Source organism: Coccomyxa subellipsoidea (assembly GCF_000258705.1).
Source record: "Coccomyxa subellipsoidea C-169, whole genome shotgun sequence".
Lineage (NCBI taxonomy): Eukaryota > Viridiplantae > Chlorophyta > Trebouxiophyceae > Coccomyxaceae > Coccomyxa > Coccomyxa subellipsoidea.
This window is the reverse complement of record NW_005178033.1, coordinates 1,414,488-1,440,824: the sequence shown is the minus strand read 5'-3', so window position 1 is coordinate 1,440,824 and position 26,337 is coordinate 1,414,488. Positions and strand designations below refer to the sequence as shown.

The window sequence follows — 26,337 nt, the reverse complement described above, 5'->3', positions numbered from 1 at the left end:
AACTCAGAACTGAAGCAAATCCATAATATGTTGTCTATCGACAGATCGGTCTAGAATCAAATGGATTCCTAATTAAGCACCAGCCTGCGGTGCTGTATGTGTTGCAAAGTCTTGCTTCCTCACAAGCAGTCTCAGGCCTGATCTGCCAAAATGTTTGGTCTTGCGCTTGCCTTTACGTCGCGGTGAAACCACAGCCAGCATAATAATTGGCTCATTATGGATGGGGCATGGCCAAGATGAAGCCATCATAATTCGACCTCTGATTGTCGTCTCCTGTCAGATGTAACAGACATTACTCAGGAACCTTGCAAATGCATCGGAAGGTCAACGCACTCCAATACTGCAAGACCCTTACAAATTATGCGTGCCATGTGCCGAAAGATAGAAGCATACAAGACAGAGAGCAGCTGGCATATACCTGGTCGTGATCCAACCCCTAAGAAATTACACTGCCTGTGCACTCCTCCAGGTGAGCACAGTCCCTGTCATTTGTGGCACCTCAGCTACTTCCTTTGCATCTTCAGGCGCTGTTCCGCCAGTTTTGCAGCATATAACTCGTCGTCTCGTAAGACGCCTTTATGAAGATTCTGAGGCAACAGGGAGCACAGAATATTATAGAGCTTCTGCAACACCAACTATTATGCTTAATTTGGTCCTAGTGAATGCTACAAGAACCCACAGCATGATCCGATTGAGGTACATTCACAAGTCACCTCTCTTTCTATCCTCTGTCCCTCATGAATGAAGTAGACACCCCCCATGGTGACAGCTGATGCCAGCAATAACGTTGCCATGGCCCCTGACATCCTCATTGACGTCGGGAGTCAGGGGCTGCTGTGGGCAGCGACAAAGCCTCGAACCTGCTGAAGTTTATCTTGGATCTCTTCAAATTTTTTCCACCTGAAGCGGCTCAGGATCTGACCCACTGGTTTTCCACTTTAAATTTAATTCACGTTTGTTGGCTGTAGCTTCGGCGGCAGTGAGGCAGCCAGACTCCCAATATCATATCGTACCGCCTTTGGATTTGAACAAAAACTTCGCGCTTTCAATAAGAGATAGATACTACTGCATGATGTTAATGGCAGCAAAGGGTCTGCAGAGGGTCTGCAGGGTCTACAGGCTACAGCTGTTAAGGGTTTCAATCGGAGAAATTTGAACGTTTGATAAACCGGCTTAGCCGGCATCATTGGCATCAGTGAACATGTTGCTCTAAAGCAATTGTCGCTCAGCATGGGATCCAGGGTGAACAAAGTCGACCTGGCATCCCTTAACAGAGGTGGTGAGTTGCTGGGAATGCGAGAAAGAGAGCGTTCACGTTCACGTTCGCCGAGTCCTCAGAAGGCTCCTCCACAGGGGCCCCCAGTGTCCCCAGCTGAAATACGAGCCGTATGCAATTCTCTCGAGGCTAAGATTGCCAAATCACCAATCAAGATTCCCCCGCAAGTTTCTGCGTTGATCAGCCTGGTCAAGGATCTGCCTGACGACGACGGGATCCCCAAAAGGATGAAGGAACTTTCCGTGGCCCTTAAGCTGCAGCAGCTGAAAGCCGCAACCGAGTACCTCAACGGCATCAACGAGCTCTGCGCAAGACTGTACGACTGAGAACAGAGCCCAAGCAAAAGAAAATCCAGCAGATTCTGTGTGAAAGCACAGAGGCCCCAGCTTGTACTTTCTTGCTACCTGCTTTGCTATGAATGTAGAAGGCAAGTTGGTCAATAGTGAAACATCAGAATGCAACGGTACCCATGAGTCTCTGAGCTTCCCTTTTGTGACACCATTTTGGCATAGTGTGGTTGCCGATATATACAGGGAATACCCGCGGATTGGCACTGGCCAGCAGTGGAATGCCATGGCAGGCTCACTGTCAAGGGCTTATCTGATCTCTCCAAGTTGCCTGCCGAGATATAGTGCCGCCCTGTCCTATCCAGGGTTGAGAAGTCTGCAGGAAAATTTCCATATCATATAAACATGACTCATCGGATGTCTTCACAGTTTATTGGTGGAATGACTTGGTGGTTGAGAAGTGTCAGACCTTCTAGGCAGGACCAAGGCTGATCAGCACTGTGTGTCCGACACAAAGGGAGTCCCAGCTGCTAATGGAACGAACTCTCTCAAAAATGGTGGTGCTGTACTTTTATTTGTTGGTTTATAAGCTGGTGCTTGCATTGGATTGAAATTTCGGAATCCTGGACCATACTGCTGTGCATGGAACGTGACAATGATTGATGTGAGTTCCTAACAGCTCTGCTTGATGTTTACGCTTGTGTCCTTGCTGAGCGCGCGCATTGCATGCTTCTTACAAATTTGTAACAAAAACTAGTTGAATCCTGCTGGTGAAGAAGAGATGCATTTGGAGCAGGCCACATTGTACATGGTGTCCCTGCTGGGCCAAGCAGCGGCTGCTTGCGCTCTAATTGCCACAACAAACTGATGTCACAAATGCCTTGGTGGTGAAAGGGACTGCATGCGCAATTTGCAATATGCCACATTCTGCCTACCGCTGGGCCGCGCCGCGCGGCCCGCGCGGCACTTTGGGCTACACAAAGATCAGACCCAAGCTTGCCGTGCAGCTTGCAACTGTCCAGGTGCTTGTCTTCTGTCTCTTCGGTTACTCACTCCATTCAAAAGAAGGGGGAAAGAACCTTGGGCAACTGCTGGACTCACTTGGTACTGATGTTACTGATCCTTAGTACTGATGAGTCATGCTTGTCCAGGAGTCCAGACTCTGAATAACTAGAGCCTCTGGCAAAAGGTTGGAGCAATCTCGACTGGTCCTGGCTCTTTCGATTTGCTAATAATCTTACTTTTTCTAAGAATAGCACGAATCTCTTATATACATCAAGCATAGCGTCCTCAATTGGAGCCTAGTAAAAGTTGAAATTCTCTTGCATCATCAGCCTGATTGCATCTCAGTTTCTGCCCTATCGTGCCGATCTTAATAACAGTGTTGGATCTTGAAGGATTGCGCTATGCCCAAGCGCAAGCAGCGTGCCGAAGCTACTGCTGAAAAAGAGAGCAAAGGCCGCCAGAAGGAGCAAGCGCCGAAAAGGCAGAGAAAATTTTCGCGCAATCAGGTTGCCGAAAAGGAGGGCATCGAGGAGCGCAGGAAGCTGCTGTTGCAAGACCTTCCAGACAATGTGTTTGTGCAAATTCTCAGGCACATGGGTCTGCAACGCCTGAAAGCAGTGCAAGGTAGCCCCCTAGCAAGGCTTTTGCTACTTCTCTACTGTATCTGTGGCAAATTCTTGAGGTCTTAGTCGCTTGGGGGCGTTCGTCTCCACCACTGGCATACTTCACTTCACTACCTTGGCCTCACAGAGTTTCATGTGTGTCTTGCAGTCTGCAAGAGATGGCTGGCCCTGGGGCGGGACCCTTGCTTCACAACAGTGGTGCAAGGGCAGCGCTTGAACATGGCGATCAGCGCAGCCGGGCCTGGAGACACCATCTCCATACGGCCAGGGTTCTACCAGGAGATCTTGCTCGTTGAGAAGCCGCTGAAATTTGTGGGCCAGAGTGGCCAGGACATCCAAGGACGGGAGCGCCGTGGCGTTGTCATCCAGTCCAATCGCTCCATGTGCATCCTGTCCAATGCAAGGCGTGTACTTCTCAACCACCATTGTTTTCCTGCAGATGTGTATTGCTACTTGCCACGTTTGCATCATGTGCGACAGTTAGGTTTGTCAGATCCAGCTTGATTCACCGGAGCAGGGAAGGGATGCGGCTGTGTGGTGTCTCAGGACATGCTTCCAGAATATTGTCTTCCGGGCCATCATGCCCAGCACGGACCGCAGCATCATCAGTTTTGGGCCAGCATGCTCGTACATCCGATTGGAGAATTGCGAGCTCGGAGGCATCACTGGACTTCTGATACCTGACAGCAAGGTGCCTGCCTCCACAAGCCTATCGCACAATTAGCAGTCGGATGCACGGAGCTGAATGTGTGTTTCAGCATGTAAATATGCATTCTTCAAGAGGGTGGTTTGGATGTGCAGGGTCCAGACACCCAGCTGTTCCTGAAAGGCTGCTACTTGCATGGCGTGCCTCACAGCGCGGCAGTCTTTGCAGAAGCTGGCAAGGTCCACATGGAAGGCAGGACCCTTCGATCACAGTGGCTGTCGAGGTTGATGTCGTGCTCAGCTCACAGGTGATTGTCATTCTGCCTGTTTTTAAACCTCATCTGCTGTGCCCTGCAGGCTGCACGGTCACAAATTGCCAGATGGCAATGAACGCATGCCAGGGTGTGGAGGTGGACATAAAGAACAATGATTTGTCCTTCAACGAGGTGGCTCTGGTGGTGGATGGCCACGGCGTGATCCAGGACAACATCATGTGGGGCAACCTGCACCGCTCCACCATCGACGTCAGCCCAGAAGCCCTCGAGCGCCTGGAGGTGCATTCGTGCCGCTGTTCTGGACGATTTCATGGCAGGCTTCCCCATGCTGCTGCTGTCATACCAGGCTTCCCCAGATTCTTGGTTGTCTATATCTGTCCTACAGAACATCTGCTCCACCATTGCGAGGATGCTGACGGCGTGGTGTCATGTCGGCAGGCGCAGATGGCGACGGATGCAGCGGCAGGGCAACAGGCTGCGGATGCTGCTGCTGCTGCTGCTGCAGCGGCCCCTCAGGAGGGAGCGGCGGCGGCCGGCGCGGCGCCTGATGCAGGGCAGCCAGCGGAGGCTGCTGAGCCGGCCAGCCCGGAAGGCGGCTGTCGCGCGCGCGGCGCAGCACCGCGGCTGCCGTCCATCCGCTTCTCGGGCAACCACATCATGAAACCCCTGCGGCTGCGCCACCACGACGCCGACCAGCAGAAGATCCGGAAGAGGGTGCGGCCCATGTAATACCTTCAACAAGCACATCCTCTCTCTTTTTTGATCCAAGCTGGTTTATTAATTGCGCGAAGCGATTGCATTAATTGGTTTTATTTAAGTATCAGCTCAGGATAGGGCCATTCAAAAGGTCGGCTAAGGCCCTATATTTCCGGGAGGAGCCTCAGGACTTCCAGAAATTGACAGGCATCCAGAGGAGGACAGGACGGAGTGTGTTATTGTGTGTTGAGCGACATTCTGTGCTTGTTGACAGGCGAAGAAGCTGGCTGCGGAGGTGTATGGGGAGCACGAGCAGGGGGGCGACTGGGATGACGATGGGGAGTGGCACTTAGTGAATGATGGGGACCTGGACTCATCCGATGAGGATGACAATGCCAGTGTGCACTCCTCAGACCTCTCAGATCACATGCTGGGGGACCCCGAGGACTACTCCTCCTTTTCGGATGACAGCGATGATGAGTCGCTGCACAGCAGCGAGTTTGACACCAGCGATGAAGACTTGGACTCTTCCGACAGCGAGGATGATGGGGCTGCCTATGAGGGGTCTGACGTAGAGAATGAGGGCGGGCAGGAGCAGCCACTGCAGGACGGCAATGCACAGGAATGATGTCTTGCAGCACCTTTTTGACGTGCTGGCATGCGTGGGGAATTGCATGAGGTCTGTTTAAGGACCTGCCAGGTGTTGTACGTTTTGCTAGGGTTGTAGGATCAGTGAAAGCAATGAGGGAATAATCCGTAGGTGCTCAATTAGGGTAGAACCAAAAAGAGCTTGCTCCAGGATCCGGATATGTCGACAATTGGAAGTCAAAGAATGCTAGATAATCTCATTGCAATCTAAAAACTGTTGGATTTCCTTTGAAGGTTTGCCAGTGGTTGGTATAATTGCAATTGCAGTGCACTTTGGACTTGAATGTACAGTGAGGTTACTGGAAATTGCTGCATACTAGTACTGCACAAAAGCTGTTCATGCTGGTACTCGCAGCTGTCAATCGAGTAGGTGCTTCTCAGCATCCTGAGCTGAGTCATCACATCACCATGATGGCCTAACTTAGGTGACACGCAATAGCCGCTGTCAACGCCGGCGCCGCTCCATGGTGGCTCAGGGCAACATGAAAAATGCCCACATATGTACATATGAGCCTGACATTCCCAGGGTGCCTTCGAGACGACCTCAGGTCAGCTTGCAAGGCTGGGCATGCTGGAAGCAGGAATTTCAAGATGGCAAGGCAGTGCAGCTTGCGTGGCAATATAACCGTTATCGCCCCTGTCATCGATGGGATTGCATTGTCACCTGAACACCTTGCAATGGGCAGAATAAAGCCTGTGATAGTATGGTTTCCGATGATGAGGACTTTGTAGATTACACGACTGTGACTCCATGGGAACGGTACGTAAGCTTCACAAACACGAAGTGCCCATCGATTGTTCGCACAATACTAATTTGGTTCATGGCATCTATAATTCATATCTTCCATTTACGATCCACAATCGTGGCCCTTTGATACTTGTTTCTGCTGTTTTTTTGGTGTAGCCTTCTAAAATAGCCCAAATATCATCTCATGAGTTCCGTTGTTCCTTTATTTAAGACGATAAATGACCATCTGATGACAAACATGAATGTATCCAGGTTTGAGGCTGTGGTTGAGCGAGTCCTCTCGTGCTGGATCACCGCGGGTACGTCGCTTTAGCCTTGGAAAGTGCAAATCAAGATTGCTCTAAACCTTTGGCAATCCTTCAGTACCGATGCTGCGATACTTGAAATTATCTTGTTAATGCAGGTCTTGATGATCTAGATCAGCTCCCCGGTTCAAAGGTGGGCAGGAAGGAGGGGGTGCAGGAGGTGTGCATACTCTGATATGTTTTTTGCCCATGCTTTCATTCATGGGGGAAAAAAACTTTGTCTGTGATTTTCTGCACATTTCAGATGTAGCCAAGGAATACTGACAAAGCGTCGCCTTTTCTTTGCAGGTTCATGTCAGGCTACAGCACCAACTGCCCTTCCGCCAGGAGGCATACTTGCTTATTCTCCATCTTCCGGACGACAAGAAGGGGTCAAGAGACATCAGCAGGGAGCCACCTGTGACCACAGCCCAGGCAGCTACCATCCCCCACATCAGGACAGAGGCATGCATAGCGGACGATCACGCACCAGGCCCAAGCACACCAGAGAAGGCCCACTCGGACCCCTGCTTGAGTGGACTGGACAGCGGGCACACAGCAGCAGTGATCGACCTCAGCGGGTCTTCAGATGCAGACAGTGGAGACGTCATTCTGGTGTCGTCTTCAACCGATGACCAGGGCAGCCTGGGTGCGGAGGGCCAGGATCTGGGTAATGCCCCATCCAGGACGAGCTTACTCAGCAGAGCCTTCGGATCTGACGCAAGGGATGCTGGGGGGAAGCAAGCAGCTGCAGTCGCAGCGCTGCAGGACAGTGGATGGCAGGGAGTGCAGAGGCAGGCGCTGCAGGATCGGCCCCACAAGCTGCAAGCTTGGTTTGGGGTCGATGCCTTCCTCACACTCATCCCCTCCTCGTACTCGCGCCGCATCCTCAACGAGCAGGCGAGCCCCACTCACTGCCTTACATCATATCACCATTGATACAAAACAGGTGCTCACTGGAAGCATGTTCAGCCCAGCTTGATGGGTGCTCTTGTGAGTTGGTTGCCGCTGAGGGTAATCAGTGAGAGAAGTGCTCGTGTGTGCGACAGGAGGGTAGCACGCTGAGGAGTGCCCTGGCCGTGGCGCTGGCGGCGACAGGGTGTCCCTGGCCGGCATTTGTGCCGATGCATGACCCTCTGCGCGATGCGTACTGGGGCGTGGCGGCCACCGGACGGGGCGGCATTGTTTTCCTGGAGACCGACAGTGTGCACATCAGCCAGCTGCCCCCGCACCTGCTCAGGGTGCGCAGTCACCTTGTCATGAAGAAATAAGATCAGGATACCAAGATTCCCTGGGATCTTGCTCATTTTCATCTTTGCATCTGCAAGGAATCACCAGAGTCAAGTCGCAAGAGATGCTGCTAAGTGTTCAGTTGTAGTGGCCAAGCCAGTCACAGGGCACTCTGAAGTAATTTATCTGCGCCACTTAGAGGTCATCTGAGGCATTCGGGTCCAGGAATACACAAAGTAACTAAAAACCACCCTGTCAGTCATGCGGAAAGGGGATCAAGGGGGTGGGACACCAACTGTGCAGGTGGACGGGCTGCTGTCTCTGTTCTCACAGCGCCTGGCCGCGCATGCGCCGCTGGCCGCAGCCGCCGCCAAGGCCGTCGTGGATGACACATCGCTGGCGTCCATGGCGCTTACTGCTGCCGGCCGGCCGCCAGCCGCCTACGCGCGCCACGTGGCCGTCTCCGAACGGCGCACCTTCCGCGTTCCGCTCCCCCTCCTGGAAGGTAGCAGCAACAATTTGTAAACTTCTGTGCATATCTGCACCCTTGTCTGACTGTTGCTGGCATGAAATGCTGCTCCGAAGTTGCCTGGTGAATTGAAGGATCCAGCAATACATAAGCTGATGTCATATTGATTTGAGATTGTTGATTGTAGATGGGGACTCAGACGATGCTTCGGAGCCAGAGGCAGATTGGAGGGATGATTGGGATGCCGACTGCTGCTGGCGCCCATGGGCTGTTCATCCAGATCCAATAGGTATGTGCAACGCATTTGCACAACAGATGCTGTAGCTTGAGAGGTGAAGCCTTTTGCAGAGAGTCATGTTATGAGCTATCTGTGGGTGGTTTGGCAGGCCACCTGGAGATGGACCTTGTGTGGGAGAATATTTCTGCGGCAGCGGCTGTGCAAGGTCATGCCACAAGGACCGGCTCAGCCTCACACTGGCGACTGCATGTCCTGGACCCTGCGCAGGCTCCCTCCTATGGCCACCGACTGTTTTCTCTGAAGGTAGGGGACCCACATACATGTGACAGCAGAAAGCCCCTGAAATTTGAATCAAGTACAAGAATTGTCGGGCTCACAGGAGACTTGCCCAAGAGGACCACTGTAACCACCATCACTTATCACCCTGTGACCGCAGAGCAAAGAGCCCGAGAGGATCCACCTGCGCCTGTGCAAGGAGCACTGCCAGCGCAGCCAAGGGCCGGACAACTACGCCCCGAAGGACACGAGCTTTGCTGGGATGCTGCGCGCTCTCGCTGCAGGGGGCAGGGCTGCCAGGCTCGCCAAGTCCATGGGTATGTCCTTCCTTGTCAGGCACGCCTGCTATGAGTCTCATGAGATCGGGTGATTCTGTCTTAGGCCACGAGACCAGGTGCTGTGACAGCAGGTATGTCCTGTTGCTGGAGTGAGGTCGGTTCGTGGAACCAGGCAAAATATTGTAGGAGTCTGGCTTCGAGCTTGTCAGCGCACATGCAGCAAGGCTGTGTGCTGGGGTGCAGGGCAGCTGGCGTCGGAGGAGTGGTGGGGGCGGCAGGGGACGCATGTGCCGGGCATGCCGCCGCCGTCGGTGCTGCAGGACGTTCTGCGTGACCTCTTCCAGGCGCCCACTCTGCCCTCCTCCTTCACCCGCACCTTCCCCTCCCCAGGCACGCCCACGCCCTGCACTCTCTGACACCTGCAACACGTTATTCTTGCGCTTCTTGACCATTCTGACTCTGCCAGTGTGGCTCTTTATCCTGTTTGAGGTCTCAGTATTGCTGGGCTCGAATGCATGTATGTGCGAGGTGGGTGCTTGCGTACCAGCAGGGAATGTGAAGGATGCAGCTGATTTGGACGCGCTGCCCGGCACAGATCTGCTGCTCGTGCCCGGCAGTGCACCGGCATCTTCGCTGGCAGCCCGCCTAGCGCTGCATGCGCTGGTCTTCCAGAGCGCTCGCGCCGTGGCTGTGCTCTGGGTCAGGTAGCCTTCCTTCCTGAACAAAGAACACACAAGAACGATCTTGATGCATGCTGCCATGTTTGTCCTGGCATCTTGGCTACAACTTTGGGTGAGGGGCACAGCACACATCGCTGTGCAGGATGGTGCGGGAGCTGCGCTTCGCGCACTGGGAGGCGCAGGAGCAGCTGCCGCGCATGCGCAGGCGCAGGGCGCATGTGTCTCAGAGCGCGCCCGGCCAGCAACACAACCGCCATTGGGACGCCATCAAGCACCCGCAGGCCCCGGAGGCGCCTGATCTGGCGGCGGGCCTGCTGCACCAGAAGCTGCAGATGCTCAATTGCTGCGCCTTCCTGCGCCGGCACCCGGAGGCCGGCTTTGTCATCGCGCCAGCTGTCGCCAGACAGCAGAGTGCAGCAGTGACAGACAGGGCAAATGCGGGCAGCAGTGGCATATTAGGGCTGGCACAGGAGGTGAGGAGGCTTGTCGGGGAACGCAGAGCGCCCGGTCCGGGCGAGGAGGCCAGGGACGGCGGCTCCGCAGCAGCGTCGGATACGGACTATGCCAGCTGCTGCGACGACCTGGCTGCTGCAGCGGACCTCGATGCGGTGGCTGACAGCTTTGCAGAGCCCATGGAAGTTGACGCGGATGTGCAGTTCCCGTCGTTCGAGCTCCGGCTGCCGTCGCCCGTCACCTCGGACATGGTCGCCGAGCAAGAAGCAGCCCGGGCTGCGCTAGGTGTGTGCAGTCTCATCCATTTCTTGGAGACCACTTTGTGACACATATGATATGAACAATAGTGATAATTCTAGAGAATTTACCTCTCTGTCAAATCGTGTGTGCAGGCGAGGCGGGTGTGGCGGCCAAGGCGCGTATGCAAGGCTCGGTACTGCTGCAAGCCATGCAGGCCTTCAAGGATGCTGTGGCTGGGGCTGCCCTGGACGACTTCCTAGAGTGGCAGATGCGAGTTGGCGCCAGCGTCGGCGTCCCTTCAGACACCTTTGCAATGAAGGAGGTCGGTACCAATCCTCACTCAGGCACCAAGTCCACCGATTTGCAATGTGTGCAACAGTAACTGGCCCGGGCGTGGCACATGAGCAACTTCTTATGAATGTACCAAAGGGCCAGGAGCCTTTCCTTGGTGACAACGCATCATGCAAGACCGAACAAGCATACAGGTTCATGCAAAGTGCATCAATTTTGCAGATTGAGCAAAATCGGGTGTGCGCAGGCGTTGGAGGAGGTGTGGCAGAGGGCGCAGCCGTTGCGTGCGGCGGAGCAGAGGCCGCTGTGGAACGCTGAGCTGGAGGGGGAGCGCGCGCTGCACTGGCTGGAGACGCTGCAGCCCGACTGCGGCTGGCGGCAGCTGCTGCTGGCCGCCCTCAACGCCGCCGCCCTGCTGATCTCACGCTGTAAAGGAGCCACGCAGCCCGCCGCCTCTGCAACGCTTTCAAGGTGAGGAGCGGCTCTCCGCAGGGACCATTCCCTTGCACACAGCACCCAGTTGAATCCTGCAAATTTGTGTCCCTCAAGTCTCTCAGCACTGCTGTTCAAGATGGGTTGGAAATGTGCCTTTTGTGGATGCAGATTTTGGCAGGAGGCGCAGGAAGTGCTGGGCCAGGGGGATCCCAGTGAGGAGGCCTTGGTACGGGTGATTAACAGCTTTGCGTGGGCCGAGCGGGTGGTTGTCGTTGCAGAGGCGCTGATGGCCCGGCTGCCCGGCCGCCCCGGCCTGGCTGCTCGGCTCCTCGACGCCTGCCTGCAGCCTGGAGACGATCCCCCACAACCGCCTGTACATGCAGCAGCAACAATGCCAGTGCCACAAAGCGCTAGCAATGGCCCAGCAGATGGCAGACACAGCGCTGCGAGCAGGGAGGAGCCAGTGCATGCTGCTCCCCTGGCAACAGGCAGGAGCGGCTTGCAAGCAGAGGAAGAGATTTCAGCAGGGGTGCTTGTGAGGGACATTCGCGACAGAGCCCTGCTGGTGGCCCTCATTCAGAAGCAGCCGGTGTCGGCAGGGTTAGAGAGTGAGTCAGCGTCTTCGCAGCAGGAGAGCGCCTCAGAGGCCAGCAGCAGAGCCGCGTCCGGGCGCCGGAGGAGCTCCTCAGCTGATGAGGCTGGCACAGAGGACTGGGGCCCTCCCTTGCAGACAGTGAGGCTATTGCAGTGTGAGTACGGAGCTTCTGAAGGGCAAGCAGCATCAGCGGTGAAGACTGGAGAAGCAGGAATGAGTGGCAGCAAACATGAGCATGTGCACCAGTTGTATGCGCGAGTGCGGCCTGGCGAGTTGCGCATCGCATCCGTTGTTCTCATGGAGTCGTGATGAGAGATGTCACACGCTTGCACAAGTGTGTGTGTTTGTGTGTCTTCAGATACCAGTCATCAGGTCATTGTAATTTGGTTTCTGTACTTGCATTGTAAGATCATATTCATTCTGATTCTGCAATTGGTGAAAAGGTGATTGCTCTCATGAAATACAGACAACATGCATTGGCTACCTCATTCAAAAGCCTCTCAGATGCATCATGATCAGCAATGTCTTTTTGCATCATGCCTGCACTCTGCGCACTGTGCACTTTGACGTTCTCATTTCTTGGAACTCGCTTCTCAAACTAATTCTTCCCCTTTGTACAGAAGGAAGCTTGCCTTCTCTTGCCTTATTCTCTGCCAAGAGAAGATCACCTTGATAGGCAAAACATTTACCAAAGTTGAAGAGCGTGCACCACAGCTGCTCATCAAAAGCTGACTAACCAAAACCCACAAAATTGCCTAGAAGTCGTGCTGTTGGAGCTCCCTGGAGCTGAGGAAGGGCAGGACATCGTCGTTGAGGTAGGGGATGTCATCATCATAGGCGCCATGGTCTCCAATGAAAGAGTCCAGCGTGTCATCGTTGTCAAAGTCGAGCGGGTGCTGCAGCACGGCCGTCTGCGGCCGCACCATCGCCTCCCGCACTATCATCAGCGTCTCCTCCAAGCTCTGCACCCCACAGCAGCAGGCTCAGAACCATCTCAAAGCGGCCCCAGCATTTGCAACATTGAAGGCTCCCAAAACGCCTTTAGCAACCCATGAAAGTCCACTGCCTTGCTCACCCAGTGCCTTGTGAAAGGACTTCATATCTGCTTTGTTAGCAGTAGTCAAGGTACCATGAAGCATGTAACCAGAGCAACATGTTTCTTAGCACGGGTCTGGCTCTCAGGTGCAGCATGTGACAGAGGAGCACACATGCTGAGGAGCGGCAGGGGTGATTTTCCATACTAGCATAAGTGAACATGCCCTCACGGTGGCGAGGCAAACCAAACCATTGGCATGCTCGACTTCTGTCGCTTTGAACACGCCCCAGGCTTCATCAGGGCGTCTGTTTCTTGCCAATCAACTTCAAGTGGATTTGCCTTTGTGATCACTTGGCTTGGTGGAGTATGTAAAATCAACGCCTCTGAGGAATGGGGTGATGAATGAAACCAGGGTGATCAGCAACAAACCCATCAGGGTCGATTGGCCTTGCGGTCGCTGCGGGCGCCACTTGTTATGTACTAGCACTTACTATAATAGTAGCCCCTGGGCGCGGAACGTGCCTGGGTGGCGGAGGAGCGGTGGGAGGAGGGGTCGGCGAGGAGGCGGTCGTTCATGTCGGCGACCCCCGGGGGCAGGTCCCGGCGGAACCAGGGGTGGCGCTGCACGTCGGCCAGGCTGATGCGGCGCTCCGGGTCGGCCACCAGAATCTGGGCCAGCAGATCGCGGCACTCCGGCGTCACCACCGCATGCGCCGGCAGCTCGTACTGCACGTTCAGGATCCGCTGCGTATGGCACTCGGCTTTCAGCGCGCACAGCACATTCAGGATCTGGTTGCAGGCACTCTAAAATGCTACCTTGCGCTGAAAGCAAGATACAAGCGCATACAGCACGTTCAGGATCTGGTTGCAAGGATGCCGCGCTGCATTGCATGCTCTAATGATACATGCAAGAGGATAGCTAGAAGGGCTCGCTAAGTGGTGGCTCACAAAGCACTCCTGAGAAATCTAATCAAGGTCATTCATGTGTGGCTTGCTTGAAGACGCTTGCTTGAAGATGCATTCCAAGAATATGCTTGTCCATTTTCAAGAGAGGCAAGGCCCAATCGTCTCGCGTCAGGAACCCAGGACAGTCAAATTGTCAGTTCCAAGGGGGCCGCCAACAAATAGGCACCCAAGCTGCAGCACTAGGCGCATGGGGTATCATGGCATCACAAAAAGGGGCACTGCTGCAACAGATCAGGCCAAGCGCGAACAGGGGGACTGTTGCAATGGGCGGCACCTGCAGCATGACGTGCATGCGAGCGGAGGGCTTGATCTGCTCATCCTCCGGCCGCCCAAAGGGGTACGCGGCCGCCAGCATCACATACAGCATCACACCGCATGACCACACATCCGCCACCTGCCCCAAACAATTGCACCTCGCGCCCAGCGCACTTGAACAGCGACGTCTCTGATCAGTGGCAATGCTAAGTTGTCATGGTGCAGAAAGAGAGAAAGAAGGGCACAGCCCTACCTTGGCGTTGTAGGTCTTCCCCTTGGTGGTCAGGATGACCTCGGGAGCCAGGTAGGCTGGCGTCCCCACCCGAGACCCCGGCGCTGAGTTGTACACCTCGTGCTGCACGCACCAGGTACATATTGTTGAGCACCATATAGCCCTTGCATGTTGCCCGGTGCGACCATATAACAATGGATAGGTGCAGGGTGCAGGAGAAGTAGAGTGTACTGGCACCCATGGTCAGGAGGCCGCACCTTGGAATAGCCAAAATCGCAGATCTTGATGATGGGCCTGGCGGTGCCTTCCAGCAGCGTGTTCTCAAGCTTGATGTCCCTGTTAGCCACCCCCTGCAACATCACCCATTCGTCTCAATGCAGCCAGAGATACACTACTGCTGAGGCTAGCACGGGCATGCATGGCCCAGCAGTGACCATCTAGTTTTGTGTCGGTGGCCGTTGGCTTCACAGTCTTGCAATCTGAGCGTACCATTCTGTGGCAGTAGTCGACTGCGATGATGAGCTGCTGGAAATACCAGCGAGCGTCCTTCTCCAGCAAGCCCCGCCGCCGCACAACCAGCTGAAACATGTCGCCATCCGTCGCATACTCCATGGCAATGGCCAGGTACTCTGGCGTAAGAAATACCTGCCACAGCCAGCCACGTCAAATAGCAGGGCCTTCAAGGCATTGCGCAGTGTAGCAGCAAGACAGTGGCTTTCCACTGAGTAATTGCGCAGCAAGCTAGCTCGGGGTTGTGCACCTCTCTGAGTTCAACTATGTGTGGGTGCCGCAGCTGCTTGTGATTCATGATTTCCCGCTCCACATACTTGCTGATCTGCACATTGAATACACAAAGCTTAGCAATTCCTCAGCCGTTGCTCAGGGACCGTATGTTGGACAGGGTCGCAGAGCATGAGCAGCTGAGAGGGGGGGCATGCACCTTGTCGCCCCTCTCTATGAATTTTATCGCCACTTGCTCACCAGTTTCCAAGTTTTTTGCTAGTTGGACGAATCCAAATGCGCCTCTGTTCAAGTCAGCCACCTGCCAGGACAGGGGAGCACCCTTCAGTCATATATTGCCCAGATGGAGCATGAAGAATCCAAAATAATAAGTGCCGGTCACCTTCATATATTTCGGATGCCCAAGCAGTGGCTCGGTATTGATGGGACGTAGCCTCTGCGCGTCCATGATCAGTGGGAGCACGAACGTGCAGCCAGGTATCTAAATTCGTGTCTCTCGTACACTTTGCCAGGACTAACACATAGTGTGCGCTTTAGATGCCTCTGATCTATTGACTGAAAGATTTATGGAACATTCTTAACAGAGATCACTCGTATATGAAGGTAATTTTGTTTGCATTTCAGTAAGGAGATGATCTGATGTCACTCACTTCTTGCTCACTGACAAAATTTAAGTAGCCGCAGATCCATTAATTCATTCAATATGATATATAAGATACATCTGCAACGGATCAGGCTTGACAGCAGGTTCTAAGGGTTCCCATGCACATCAGCTGTACACCTTCCGCTTACTTCCCTGATCCTCAAGTAGACAACAGAGTGCGATGAACTTGTATCTAGCTTCAGGGCTGTATCGTTACATGCGGAATCATTGAAGGAATCATCAGCGAAAGGGAGTGCGAAATTGCTGTCTTTCCGGTTCATTTGCAAATGCCAACCTGGACACACGTGCGCAAGGTGTCGTCAGCAGTGCTGCAGAAGGATCCTGTAGTCGACGAGCATGAGCATTGCATCACACCTTTCCCTTACATGAAGAGGTCAGCAAGGCAAATGCCATACAACAGCAGCTCAAGCACGCAATCACCCGCAGTTCAGTGCATCACATTCAAGCCGGCGCCGGCCGCATGCGATCACAGTGTTCTAAGGGACCCCACAGCCTCAAAGTTGGCAAGAGCTTGTCCTTCCTTGTGAACAAGGCTGCAACTAAAACACTACTTCCTTTCATAAAAGGCATGGCATCGTCTGGCTTGCACCAGCTGCACACAGGCAAGCGATACAGAAATGCATATTCAAGTCCAGAACTGACCACGCGACAAGAGCCCACGAGACTGTAGGTGCCTGCAATCACACTAACTCACCAGCAACCTTATTTTACACATTGTCATTTGCTTCACCATGCATCCTTTCCAAGGACTTGCATCTCCCAATATGCTCAGCCCCGCGTTGAGAGACCGTGCCAGCAATCCATGTGCTATGCTGTGCCACATGTTGCCTGGCGCCCAACAGCGCGCGAGCCTGAAGGGGTTCAGCACAGCGCTCTCGGCGGGTCTGTCAATTAAGAGCAAGCCCTGGCAGCTCCCTGTCGTTTCTATACCAGCTGCCTGTGCCTGTCGAAGCAGCTGAGCGCCCTTGGACGATTGCCTGTCTTCCCCATCAGAGACCACCCCCCAACTCCCCCCAGCAGAGCGAATTCCACATGGATCCAGGCTGGGGCTACCATGCAACATCATGGCCGCTGGCGCGCCCACTTCTCAGCTGCACAATCGAGGCGCACTTGCCAGCAGCAGCCAAACCCCCACACCGGTCATCTAAACAGCCACGCGCTGCACAGTCTAAAACCCTTGCGCAGTACAGGCGCCCAGGGAAGAAAGAGATAGAGCTGGGCCAGAGCAGGAGCGCCCCTCGGAGCGCGGGAGGCGCCCCCATGGCGGGAGGGGCGGATCAGATGCTGGACCCCATGCCCCACTCGTCAAAAGACTCATACTGCTCCTGGTCCATCGCGTCATCGATGTATTCGTCGTTGTCCCAGCCGGCCGGCCCGGCCATCGGCTGCTGCGCCTCCCGCAGGATGCGGGTGATGTCCTCGACCGTCTGCGCCCAGCGGATCGGCAGAGTCAGGAGCCAGGAGCCAGGAGGGCACATCGGGGGAGGGGACCACAGCCAGCCCGCCTCTCGGGCTGGCTGTGGAAGGGAGCCCCCCTCTCAGCGGTAAAGGATGTCGATGTCCCTATCTGGTGGGAGCTGGGACCGCGAGGGCCCCGGCGGTGGCCGCGACGGCGTCATCGCCTTGCGCACGATCCGAGAGATCGCTTTTTCCGACTGCGCGCGCCCCAGGCAAAGCCCGGTCAGTCTCTCTCTCTCCCTCTCTGTCTCTGGCACTGTGTGCCACCTGCGGCAGGCGGCGACAAAAACCCCGGGGCCCTCGGCTCAACCCTCCTTGGAAGGGCCCACCCTCGATCCAAACCCCACACAATCCCACCGGCACCACCAAAAGGGTCTGCCCACTGTCTTAAACGCATGCATGCTACCACTGAAGACACACCCTAGGACATGGGGACGACATATCAAATATAGGTCAGAGAGGAGGGCCCACCTGCATGCCAGTGGTGGGCACTGGGAGGTTGTCATTCATCTCTGCTACGCCGGGCGGTAGGTCCTTGAGATACCAGGGATGCCGCTGGATCTCGGGGATGGTTATTCTGCTCGCCGGATCGGGCACCAGGATATTTGACAGCAGGTCGCGGCACTCCTTGGACACCTTGACATGCGCTGGGAACTCGTACTCCACCTTCAGTATCCGCTGCAGCCACAACACATCCCACCGTCATCATGATTGTTGAAACTCAACAGAAGACTTTGAATGCCAAATTTCAATAATTGTTCCCTTTTCTGTATCTGCTCCCATGGCTGCAGAATGGCTTGGCACGTTGGAAGCTCAGTCATGCAGGACTTCTCCTCCACCAAATGGCCTGCAAGCTGGCCTGACAGCGCAAGTTCAACCTCACCAGATACTAGATGCAGAGCCAGTGTGTGAGAGCATGCTGCGCACCTGGATCATTTTCTGCAGCTTTTGGTTGTCGTGCTTGTCCTCTGGCCGCTCGAAAGGATAGGCGCCCACCAGCATCACGTAGACCATGACTCCACATGACCATATGTCAGCAATCTGCGTGCACATGCACATGGTCATTAACAATTACGCGTGACCTTGTACACAGATACTAGAAAAGCAGGCCGGTTCCTCTGAACAGCACTTTCAAGCACTCACCTTGCCGTCATAGGTTTGGCCCTTTGTGGTCATGATGACTTCAGGAGCCAAGTATGCGGGTGTGCCCACTCTCGAACCTGGCGCTGACTGGAACTTCTCGTGCTGCATGCAATACACAAACCTGTCAGCAATGCAGGAGAAAAGCGGACAGCTGAATTGCAGGACAGAGCTACCATGCCACAACAGTGGGCCGCATCTCTGCTGAGGCGCACCTTTGAGTAGCCAAAGTCGCAGATTTTCAGCAGCGGCCTTGGACTGCCATCGAGCAAGGTGTTCTCCAGCTTGATGTCTCGGCTAGCAACACCCTGCAATGAGACAGCCAGCTAAAACGAGTGCTACTGAACACAAGTCATGAGAAGGGCCTTGCAGAAAACGCATTTGCTGGTGGTTCACTGGCCAGAGTGTGCGGAGCTCACCATCCGATGCAAGTAGTCGACACCGATGATCAGTTGCTGGAAAAACCACCTTGCTTCGCTCTCCTTCAGCCCCCCTTTTCGCACAACATACTCAAACATGTCCCCACCTGACACATATTCCATTGCGATGGCCAGGTATCTCGATGTGAGGAACACCTGGACAGACCATGAACAGTTCAGTTGAGCAATCTAGAAAACAAAAGGTACCCTGCAGCACTCCTGAAGCACAATTGATGCTTTGCACCTACCTCCTTAAACTGCACGATGTGTGGGTGCATCAAGAACCTGTGGTTGAGAATCTCACGCTCCACATATTTCGTCACCTGCAGGCCAAGACAAAGCATTTTGAAAGGCAAAAGCAATTGACCATCTCATCCGGCCAGACAACCAGGAAGGGCTCTCAGCATGAGTTCATTGCCTCTAGCTGTCAACCCTAGACAACGCCTAGATTGTGTTGACAAACACACAAACAAAGTGCCTAAATAGTTTGCAGAGAACCTAGCGCAGGTTCAGATCATGTTGCGACCTGCATGGTGCAGAATAATGTCATACAAGAGTCCCAAGGCATAAAAGCCCGTGGCCAGGCAGCAGTACAGACAGCACCTTATCGCCTCGCTCGATGAATTTGACTGCCACCTGCTGCCCAGTGGTCTTATCCAAGGCAAGCTCCACAAACCCGAAAGTGCCGCTATTCAGGTCCCGAATCTGCAGCACAATTTCCTCTGTAAAGCACTTAATCGCGACGACACTTTTTACTCAAAAGTAGCCGCTAGAGCCCCATAGTGAGCTCCAATGCTCGGCAAACACTGGGAGGTATCGTATGTTTGTCCAGAGATGCAGCAGACTGCAACAACAAAGGCTCCATAACACACCACACTCGGGCAACGCCAGGTGGGCTCTTTCCTGACCGCCTGACGCGCACCTAACCTCACCTTTTGGTATTTCGGGTGGGCCCCCAGCGTTTCCATGTTGTGCTTAGCTGACATCGTAATGCTGTCTCAAGGTGCCGGCTACAAGCCCGCTGCTGGACGGCTCACAGCGGCTCACCCGGCACTACGACGAGCTCTGCCCCCCCGGTCTCTCCCAATTTGCCTGAGTTTCAGCGCCATCGGGTGACAGCTGCGTTCACATAGTCATATGGAAATCTCATTAAGCCCTCACGCACGTAAGCGGCGCAGACCAAGCGAAATGAACGCGTTTTGAGCAGAATATTTGTCCCTTGTGTTTGTCAGTCCCAATGGAGTTGCCAAATTAGGATCCCTCACAACAGCCACAGCCACTGGTGGTGCATGGCCCCCAGCTGCGGCAGATTCCCAGTGCACTTTTTCGTCGTTTTGCGTCCCAATTTCCTTGGAAACTGTACTTTTTTTTATGCAGCTACAGAGAATGAGCAACTTGGATCAGCTAGACAGGCATGCTGCTCAATGTGTGCCTGAGGACGTCCACGTGGCGCCGTGCTTCAAGCCAAAGTTTACCACACGGTTACGTAAGCGCTCATGAGCTTGAGCTTTGATCAATGAAAGCTTGCAAGATCCCGGGCCGGCCCATCGTGGCAGGGGCAGCAGCGGCAGCGCGCTGTACAGTTGGGCTCAGAGGACAAGCTTGCTCTTAAGATCAGGAGGGCCCACTGACTGCCCTTAATGATGTGTGGGCTGCTGTCACAGGTGGCGTTACGGGTTAATAAGCGGATTTACGGTGTTTAACAGTGGTATCATGATAATGCCAGATGGCCGGACGTAAACGAGCCGCAACTCAATGGAGTTCTGAAGTCAGCACTAATCGGAGTAGCCTATATGTTGATGCCAACAACTTAGCTTTTAATATTTGGAAGAAAAATATTTAAAATCACTAAGAACAGCATGATGTATAACTTCAGGTGAGAACAGCAGCTCTGATTATAACCCAACGACCTTCGGCCTACCAGGCTCTAAAGGTACCACAGGCAGGCGCACAAGTGGTGCATGGCACATGGTACTGCAGCATTGCAATGCAGGCTGCTTTTTCAACACTCTTGAGTGTGTCATAGCCAGTGACAGAGCAAGTCTTTCGTGCATTCCAGTGGCCCTCAAGCCACGGAGTGGCATGCCCTGAGCGGCACTTCCCTGCATATCAGTTGGCTACGGCTGACCTCCTGTCCTTCCATGCCCCCGCAACTGAGAGAGCAAACAATAGCCCTGCCATTGGCCCAAGGAGCCTCAAGCTTCCACTCTGCACCTTCAGGAATCTGCCAATGGCCCAACACACGCCCGCAATGCCACCCAGCACCCAAGCTACGCTCCACCACTTCGTGGAGCTCTTTCCCACCTCCTCCATCCCTGCACCCCCATGTCCCTTCAAGAAAGTGTTCTAGGATATGGTGTCCTGTACATGTCTTGCCTGATAAGAACACCGTTTCAGTGCAGCAAGGCCTTCATTCTGCATGCAGGACAATTGAAGCAGCACTCTAATGCATCTGTGTCCACAGTATGAGTGTGGCAGCACCTGCAGTCTCTGCCTCCCCGCCCCTTACAAACACAAAGCTGGAGCCGCGACTGCCCTTCCCCAACCTCACGCTCTCATCCAAATAAGAAGTCTTCAGAACAACAGAGCTCTCGGGGCCAATCCGCAGGCTGAGGCCGCCCACACATAATTCTGGCTTTTCAAAAAGCACCTGCACAGCACATCGATGCTATGACCTGATGAGTGATCTGCATGGTCTCCCAGCTTCTATGACTGCTGGATCTTCAGTCTCACCTTGACAGTATCCCTCTCGCCGGTGTAATCTTCAAGCCTTCCGCGCAAGCCAACATGTCCCGGCAAGATACCAAGGAGGGAGAATTCCACCTGCCGATCAGGCCAACACATTGTAAGCGTTCATGCATACATGCACACCAGATGAGGGCAGCATAACCTATCAATGGGCTGATGCTTACCTTATTTGTCACAATGTCTGGTTGTATCACACTCTGGCATACTTTCACAGTGCGAAAAAGAGCGCGGCCAAGCCGAGAGCGAAAGCGCCCACCAGCAGCTGCAAGAGAATCACATTATTCAAGAACTTAAGCTGAGAATTGTAGGCCAATTACGAAGCAAGCTTCAAGAAGATCATGAGCAGGCACTCACGTTGGCCATCCTGCTTGGGAGCGTTCCTCGTGGAGACATAAGCAACGTCATAGTCACCAAAAATGAGCGGGTTGTCCAGGGGTCTTGGGACCTGGCACAGGAGATTTAGTCCCCATCTGCCAAATGCTTGCAAGAAATGTAGTCATCGGATCTGCTAGTGGCCACAGTATTCCGAGTAGGTGCATTCACCTGTGCCTGCCCAATATCCTCTAGTTCCTGTAGCCACCCCTGTACTCTATTCTGCAACTCTTCAGATGCATCGGCACCTCTGTCTGTCCCTTCTATATTCTCCAATATGCTGAGCACAAGCTGAGACGCGGCATCGCCAGCTGTCTTGTACCTTGATGGTGAGTAAGAGTGGCGTATATGCCCTTGGAAAGGTCGTATGCGTGGATATGATCTGCCTGAACTCAAGCAACACCGATCTAGGTGAGGACTGTGCGAAACTTTATGCGTGCATTGCCTCTTGAGTTGCGACGATCTAGGTGATTCTGTTGGTAACTTTGAAGGCGTCCACTGACAGCTAGACCAAAAATTCAACATTTATGCATCAGAATATCCTCCGTTACAAAGAGAAGCAATGATTCCAGTTACATTTTGTGATTAACAAAGAGGCATATCTATCTGCTTTGAACTCGAACGAGATTGGGTAGGATGCCACATCAGCACAAGCTTTGCATGCCCATGCTTCCTAATTCATACACCTGTCAATTGGCTGCAGGCAGAGTTATCAAAGAAAAGTGATTTGAAAAAGGTTTGCTGACCCCACACTCATAGATACGATTATCATGCGCTTCCGGTTGGAGCGCCCGGTCCCAATGCAAGGCCAGATCCCAGCACACCCCAGTTCTCATCATCCTGCACCACACCATACACTTATCATGCAGCAGCAGGCAGCACTGTCATGCGCATGCAACTTCCAAATTGCATGTTGAGCTTGATATATCAGGTATACAGATGATGCTATCAAAATCGAAAGCTATGATCCTAGTAGATCGCCTGCTTTTTGCATGCCAGAATGGCGGCTATCTGCCCCACCTGGACCTCTGAGGTACCTGCGCCTGCCATACCCAAGTCTCCTCCAACAAATCCGGGGCCAACACGGCTGTGGCTGCCAATGAGCGAGTCCGGCTTGCTGTGTTGCAGTCTGGTCCCTTGCATTGCTGTGTCGAAGCTGCTCGTTTTCCTGTGCGCAATGCCCTGCTTCGCTGCCACCATATCAAAGCTGCTGCTGCGTCTCTTCCTGCCTCTGCTTGGAGCAGGATTTGTTGCCGAATGAGATCCGCCAAAGTTGACTTTCTGCGGTTGCTGTGCTGTGCTCATCAAGCCAGTGCTAGTCACGGCTGACATGTCTGGCGCCCGACCATTCTGTTCCCCAGGCATGTTGCCTTCACCCTCCTGTGCGACCAGTGCCCCCAGCATGACAAAAATCCATAAAATTTCACATCAAATGCTAGACCGGGAAGAGCACTTGCAACCCGGGTAACGGAAGCTAGAAGGCTCATGGAACGAGGGCTCACCAAGTGTTTGATCTGCTGATCCCAGCTCTGCTTCAGCAATCTTATGCACTCAATCGCCCGAGCATTTTCACTCATGCATGCATTGAGCTGCGCCTGCATGCGCGCGGCTCTGTCTGCCTCTTGCTTTGCGTGGTGTAATGCGTTCTCCTTGTCCTTTTCTGCCTGCAAGCGTTGCAATGCTCTCGAGGGTGTTCACTGCTTTAGGATGACAGTACACATGCTCCACCTCCTCCTCTCGGAATTCAGCAGTGATAAAAAACAATGAAATTGGTCCTAGAACTTGCCTGAGAAAGGGTGCTTCTGATGCTGGACTGTCGTCGGGACAGGTTCCTCTTCAGCTCCTCAAATATTTTCTCAGAGTCTGCTGAGCCGCCACTCCTGCTGTCATTTGCACAGAAATTCTTGTTTGACCAAAGCTCAGTTCTTCGTTGCAATCAGCAGGACGTCCAGATCAATATTCACCATAAACTCTTGTATTGCAGAGCATATCCAAGAAGGTGCACACCTTGTCATCCCATCTCTGCTGGAAATTTGAATCTGTGAGCTGATGGCCTCTTCAATTCCTTCTCTTCCTCCAGAGAGGCTCCCACTTTCTGACGTGCTCTGGTCACACTGGGGTGTCGGTGCAAGACACGTTGAAGCGTCATCCTGCAAAGACAAAGAAGTTCGTTGCATGCATCCGCAGTTTTATCCCCGATGTGCATGGACATCATGTCTGATGTCAGATGATCTACTGCCATAAACACATATTTGTGCAATTCATGTGCATTTTACAAATATCGCGCATGTATTGAAGTCCACTCACCGCCCAGAGCCGGTAGGGGGTGAGCGACCGGGCATGGGAAGACCGCCGTCTGGCAGTCGTGAGGCAGGCGTGGCTGGCGTATGCTTTGAGGTAGGTACGCACAAAGACGAGGCCCATCACATCGTCCATGCATGGCCGCGCATTGGGGTCCTTTTGCAGCAGTGCATCCACCAGCAGGCGCATGTCATTGCTGTACTGCCCTGGTATGGGAGCGTACTTGCCACTGTGCAGGGCAGAAATGTCTTGACCAGTCTTGGAAATTGCCAGACAGAACCCATTAATTGGCTGGGTGGGCACTAACATAGCCAAAGAAACTCACACCACAAAAGAAGCGCAGGCATCTCACATGCATGCACAGCGCAATCCAAAGTGCATTATTGGTTATATGGAGCTTCTGCGCACCTCATGATCTTTATGGTGATGGCTCCCAGGTTTGGTGCCTCAAAAGCCTTGCGCAGGCAGCACATCTCATAGAGGATGCAGCCCAAGGCCCACACGTCTGTCTTGGGACCATATCCCTTCCCCTGTAATCACGAAAACTATGGCTTCTTTGCCAGCTCAGCAGCAATACAACCTCCTAAGGCATCACCTCGAAATTTGAGACAAGGACTAACATGCGCAACGACGTTGTGCACACCTTGAACATCTCTGGAGACATGTAGTATGGTGTGCCGACCATTGTCTGCGCGGCATTCTGTTCTGCTGAGATCACCTTGGAGATTCCAAAGTCTCCCAGCTTCACTATGCCACTATCCAGCAGCAGGTTGCATGTCTTCAGGTCTCTGTGAATCAGGCCCTGCATTTTCGTAATCTCCGCATCAGGCCTGCAAATGGTAGATTTCAACTGGCGCTTTGCAAGTGTGTTGTGCGTACCTTGCTGTGCACGTAATGGACCGATAGGCAGATCTGCACGAACTTGTGCATGATCTCGTCCTCAGAAATAGGCCGACCGCCTTGAGCTTTAAGGAAACCGTCCAGATCACCATCCTGCACCAAGCATGTTTTCCCACTTGCTTTTCCCAGCAGTGCTGCATTCTTGCAACAGGATCTCTTTTAAGAACAGCAGCTAATATAGATTGTTCTGGATCGCACCTCGCAGAGTTCCATGACGATCTTGACCTGTGTCCCACGCTCGGCAAAGCATTCATAGTACTTCACAACATTTGGATGGTCCAGGGATGCCAAGACAGCCACTTCATTTTGAGCCTGCACGCCATGCGGACATGATGAGAGAATCTAACATTGGTCTGCTGTGGTCTATACAGCAACTGAGCTTTACACGTTGAGGGCACGATATGGAAAAACACAGGGAGGAGTTGTTGCACCTCAATACGGGCCTTGTCTGTCATTCCCCTGTCATGCATGATCTTTGCAACAAACATGCGGCCATCCCTCCTGCGCCTCACTTTCACCACCCTCCCAAATGCGCCTTCCCCCAGCTCCTCTCGAACCTCATACTGGACAAAGAACGTCCCACTGCACCACAAGCATGCATCACCGTGTAAGGCACCCAGTCCCGCATGCAACTGACCAATCCTAGTGTGATGACCCAAAAAATAATGATGTCATGCAACTGAATTGCACATATCTGGAGCACACCCGGGCTGAAGCTCTGTGGAGGGCTTGAAAGAGGATTCATCTCCTGAGGGTATCTCAGAGGTGCCGACCATGGGATTAGTGGCGGACAAGAGTCCAGCTGCCTGCATGAGTACCGTGGGAGAGACTCCCTCCTGAAAAGTATTTGGATCCTCCTGATCTTCTGCAGCCTCATCCTCCTCCATTTCAGCCATCACCTGCACATTCATTGTCAAGCTCACACTGCAGTGCTCCGCTGACTGGAAACCTGCAAATGCATCAAAACAGGCAAAGCATGACACAAACTCGGGCTGTCATCAGTGATCTATCGTTACATATTGTGGTGCACAAGACATATGCTTTTGAACTTTGTGGGTATTCCAATGTGCTAGAACTTTCAGACCTGATCAGCAAGTGCCTGCCATCCAGTGAGGGAGCCCATCTCGGCACCATTGCAATCATCTGCATCATCATCCTCTGTCCATGTGCGCAGCACAGCCGCTGCCTCTCTTTCAATCACTGCAGACTTCTGCTCTTCTTCTGGTATTTTTGCATGTTTCGCCTCACTTGTGCAGCTTGCACCTGAATAGTCATCAACAGTGTGGCATTGAGTGATTTTGACATCAGCACCACACATGTAAAGCTTGTGTTACAGAAATAAACCTTTGAAGCACTTGCAGCACTCAAGCACCACTTAAAAATGTGCTTACCTTTGATTTGTGCCGCATGACTGATGGTTGATCCTCCATGAC

The 26,337-nt window shown here is 53.5% G+C and overlaps 6 protein-coding genes across 6 annotated transcripts; 3 read left to right on the top strand and 3 right to left on the bottom strand.

Moving 5' to 3' along the window:
• Positions 1–1,211: 1,211 nt before the first annotated feature.
• On the top strand, positions 1,212–2,327 carry COCSUDRAFT_33501 (hypothetical protein). The gene has a single exon (XM_005646882.1). The coding sequence runs from the start codon at positions 1,231–1,233 to the stop codon at positions 1,600–1,602; it is 372 nt and encodes a 123-aa protein (XP_005646939.1). The 5' UTR covers positions 1,212–1,230; the 3' UTR covers positions 1,603–2,327.
• Positions 2,328–2,480: 153 nt separating this feature from the next.
• Positions 2,481–5,435, top strand: COCSUDRAFT_42715 (hypothetical protein; the record flags this gene model as incomplete). The annotated part of the gene is made up of 8 exons (XM_005646881.1): positions 2,481–2,585; positions 3,075–3,192; positions 3,340–3,574; positions 3,738–3,882; positions 3,993–4,076; positions 4,238–4,390; positions 4,550–4,825; positions 5,082–5,435. 8 exons carry the CDS (start codon positions 2,481–2,483, stop codon positions 5,433–5,435), a joined length of 1,470 nt encoding a protein of 489 aa, XP_005646938.1.
• A 724-nt stretch (positions 5,436–6,159) lies between these two features.
• On the top strand, positions 6,160–11,981 carry COCSUDRAFT_42714 (hypothetical protein; the record flags this gene model as incomplete). Its single annotated transcript, XM_005646880.1, has 15 exons — positions 6,160–6,215; positions 6,456–6,502; positions 6,607–6,668; positions 6,797–7,102; positions 7,537–7,728; positions 8,021–8,222; positions 8,573–8,727; positions 8,861–9,017; positions 9,222–9,301; positions 9,507–9,682; positions 9,801–10,396; positions 10,504–10,673; positions 10,890–11,113; positions 11,246–11,450; positions 11,808–11,981. The coding sequence occupies 15 exons, from the start codon at positions 6,160–6,162 to the stop codon at positions 11,979–11,981; spliced, it is 2,802 nt and encodes a 933-aa protein (XP_005646937.1).
• A 446-nt stretch (positions 11,982–12,427) lies between these two features.
• On the bottom strand, positions 12,428–15,775 carry COCSUDRAFT_47867 (kinase-like protein; the record flags this gene model as incomplete). Its single annotated transcript, XM_005646879.1, has 9 exons — positions 15,285–15,775; positions 15,102–15,203; positions 14,922–14,996; positions 14,651–14,806; positions 14,419–14,511; positions 14,183–14,284; positions 13,949–14,068; positions 13,200–13,452; positions 12,428–12,654 (listed from the first exon to the last, which is right to left on the bottom strand). Exons 1-9 carry the CDS (start codon positions 15,348–15,350, stop codon positions 12,428–12,430), a joined length of 1,194 nt encoding a protein of 397 aa, XP_005646936.1. The 5' UTR covers positions 15,351–15,775.
• A 136-nt stretch (positions 15,776–15,911) lies between these two features.
• On the bottom strand, positions 15,912–19,757 carry COCSUDRAFT_24306 (sulfur stress regulator). Its single transcript, XM_005646878.1, has 9 exons — positions 19,516–19,757; positions 19,187–19,288; positions 18,832–18,906; positions 18,584–18,739; positions 18,380–18,472; positions 18,168–18,269; positions 17,952–18,065; positions 17,496–17,702; positions 15,912–16,993 (listed from the first exon to the last, which is right to left on the bottom strand). Exons 1-9 carry the CDS (start codon positions 19,567–19,569, stop codon positions 16,844–16,846), a joined length of 1,053 nt encoding a protein of 350 aa, XP_005646935.1. The 5' UTR covers positions 19,570–19,757; the 3' UTR covers positions 15,912–16,843.
• A 2,714-nt stretch (positions 19,758–22,471) lies between these two features.
• Positions 22,472–26,027, bottom strand: COCSUDRAFT_56080 (kinase-like protein; the record flags this gene model as incomplete). Its single annotated transcript, XM_005646877.1, has 11 exons — positions 22,472–22,543; positions 22,724–23,083; positions 23,206–23,367; positions 24,011–24,233; positions 24,413–24,534; positions 24,648–24,806; positions 24,884–24,997; positions 25,103–25,216; positions 25,336–25,486; positions 25,610–25,803; positions 25,989–26,027. The coding sequence occupies 11 exons, from the start codon at positions 26,025–26,027 to the stop codon at positions 22,472–22,474; spliced, it is 1,710 nt and encodes a 569-aa protein (XP_005646934.1).
• Positions 26,028–26,337: the final 310 nt, after the last annotated feature.

Coding starts and splice junctions, on each gene's coding strand:
- COCSUDRAFT_24306 (XM_005646878.1), bottom strand. CDS start 19,569: ATGTCAGCTAAGCACAACATGGAAACGCTGGGGGCCCACCCGAAATAC. Junction 18,907..19,186: donor TCATCGAGCGAGGCGATAAG/GTGCTGTCTGTA, acceptor CTTGGCCTGCAG/GTGACGAAATATGTGGAGCG. Junction 18,740..18,831: donor ACATCGTGCAGTTTAAGGAG/GTAGGTGCAAAG, acceptor TGGTCTGTCCAG/GTGTTCCTCACATCGAGATA.
- COCSUDRAFT_33501 (XM_005646882.1), top strand. CDS start 1,231: ATGGGATCCAGGGTGAACAAAGTCGACCTGGCATCCCTTAACAGAGGT.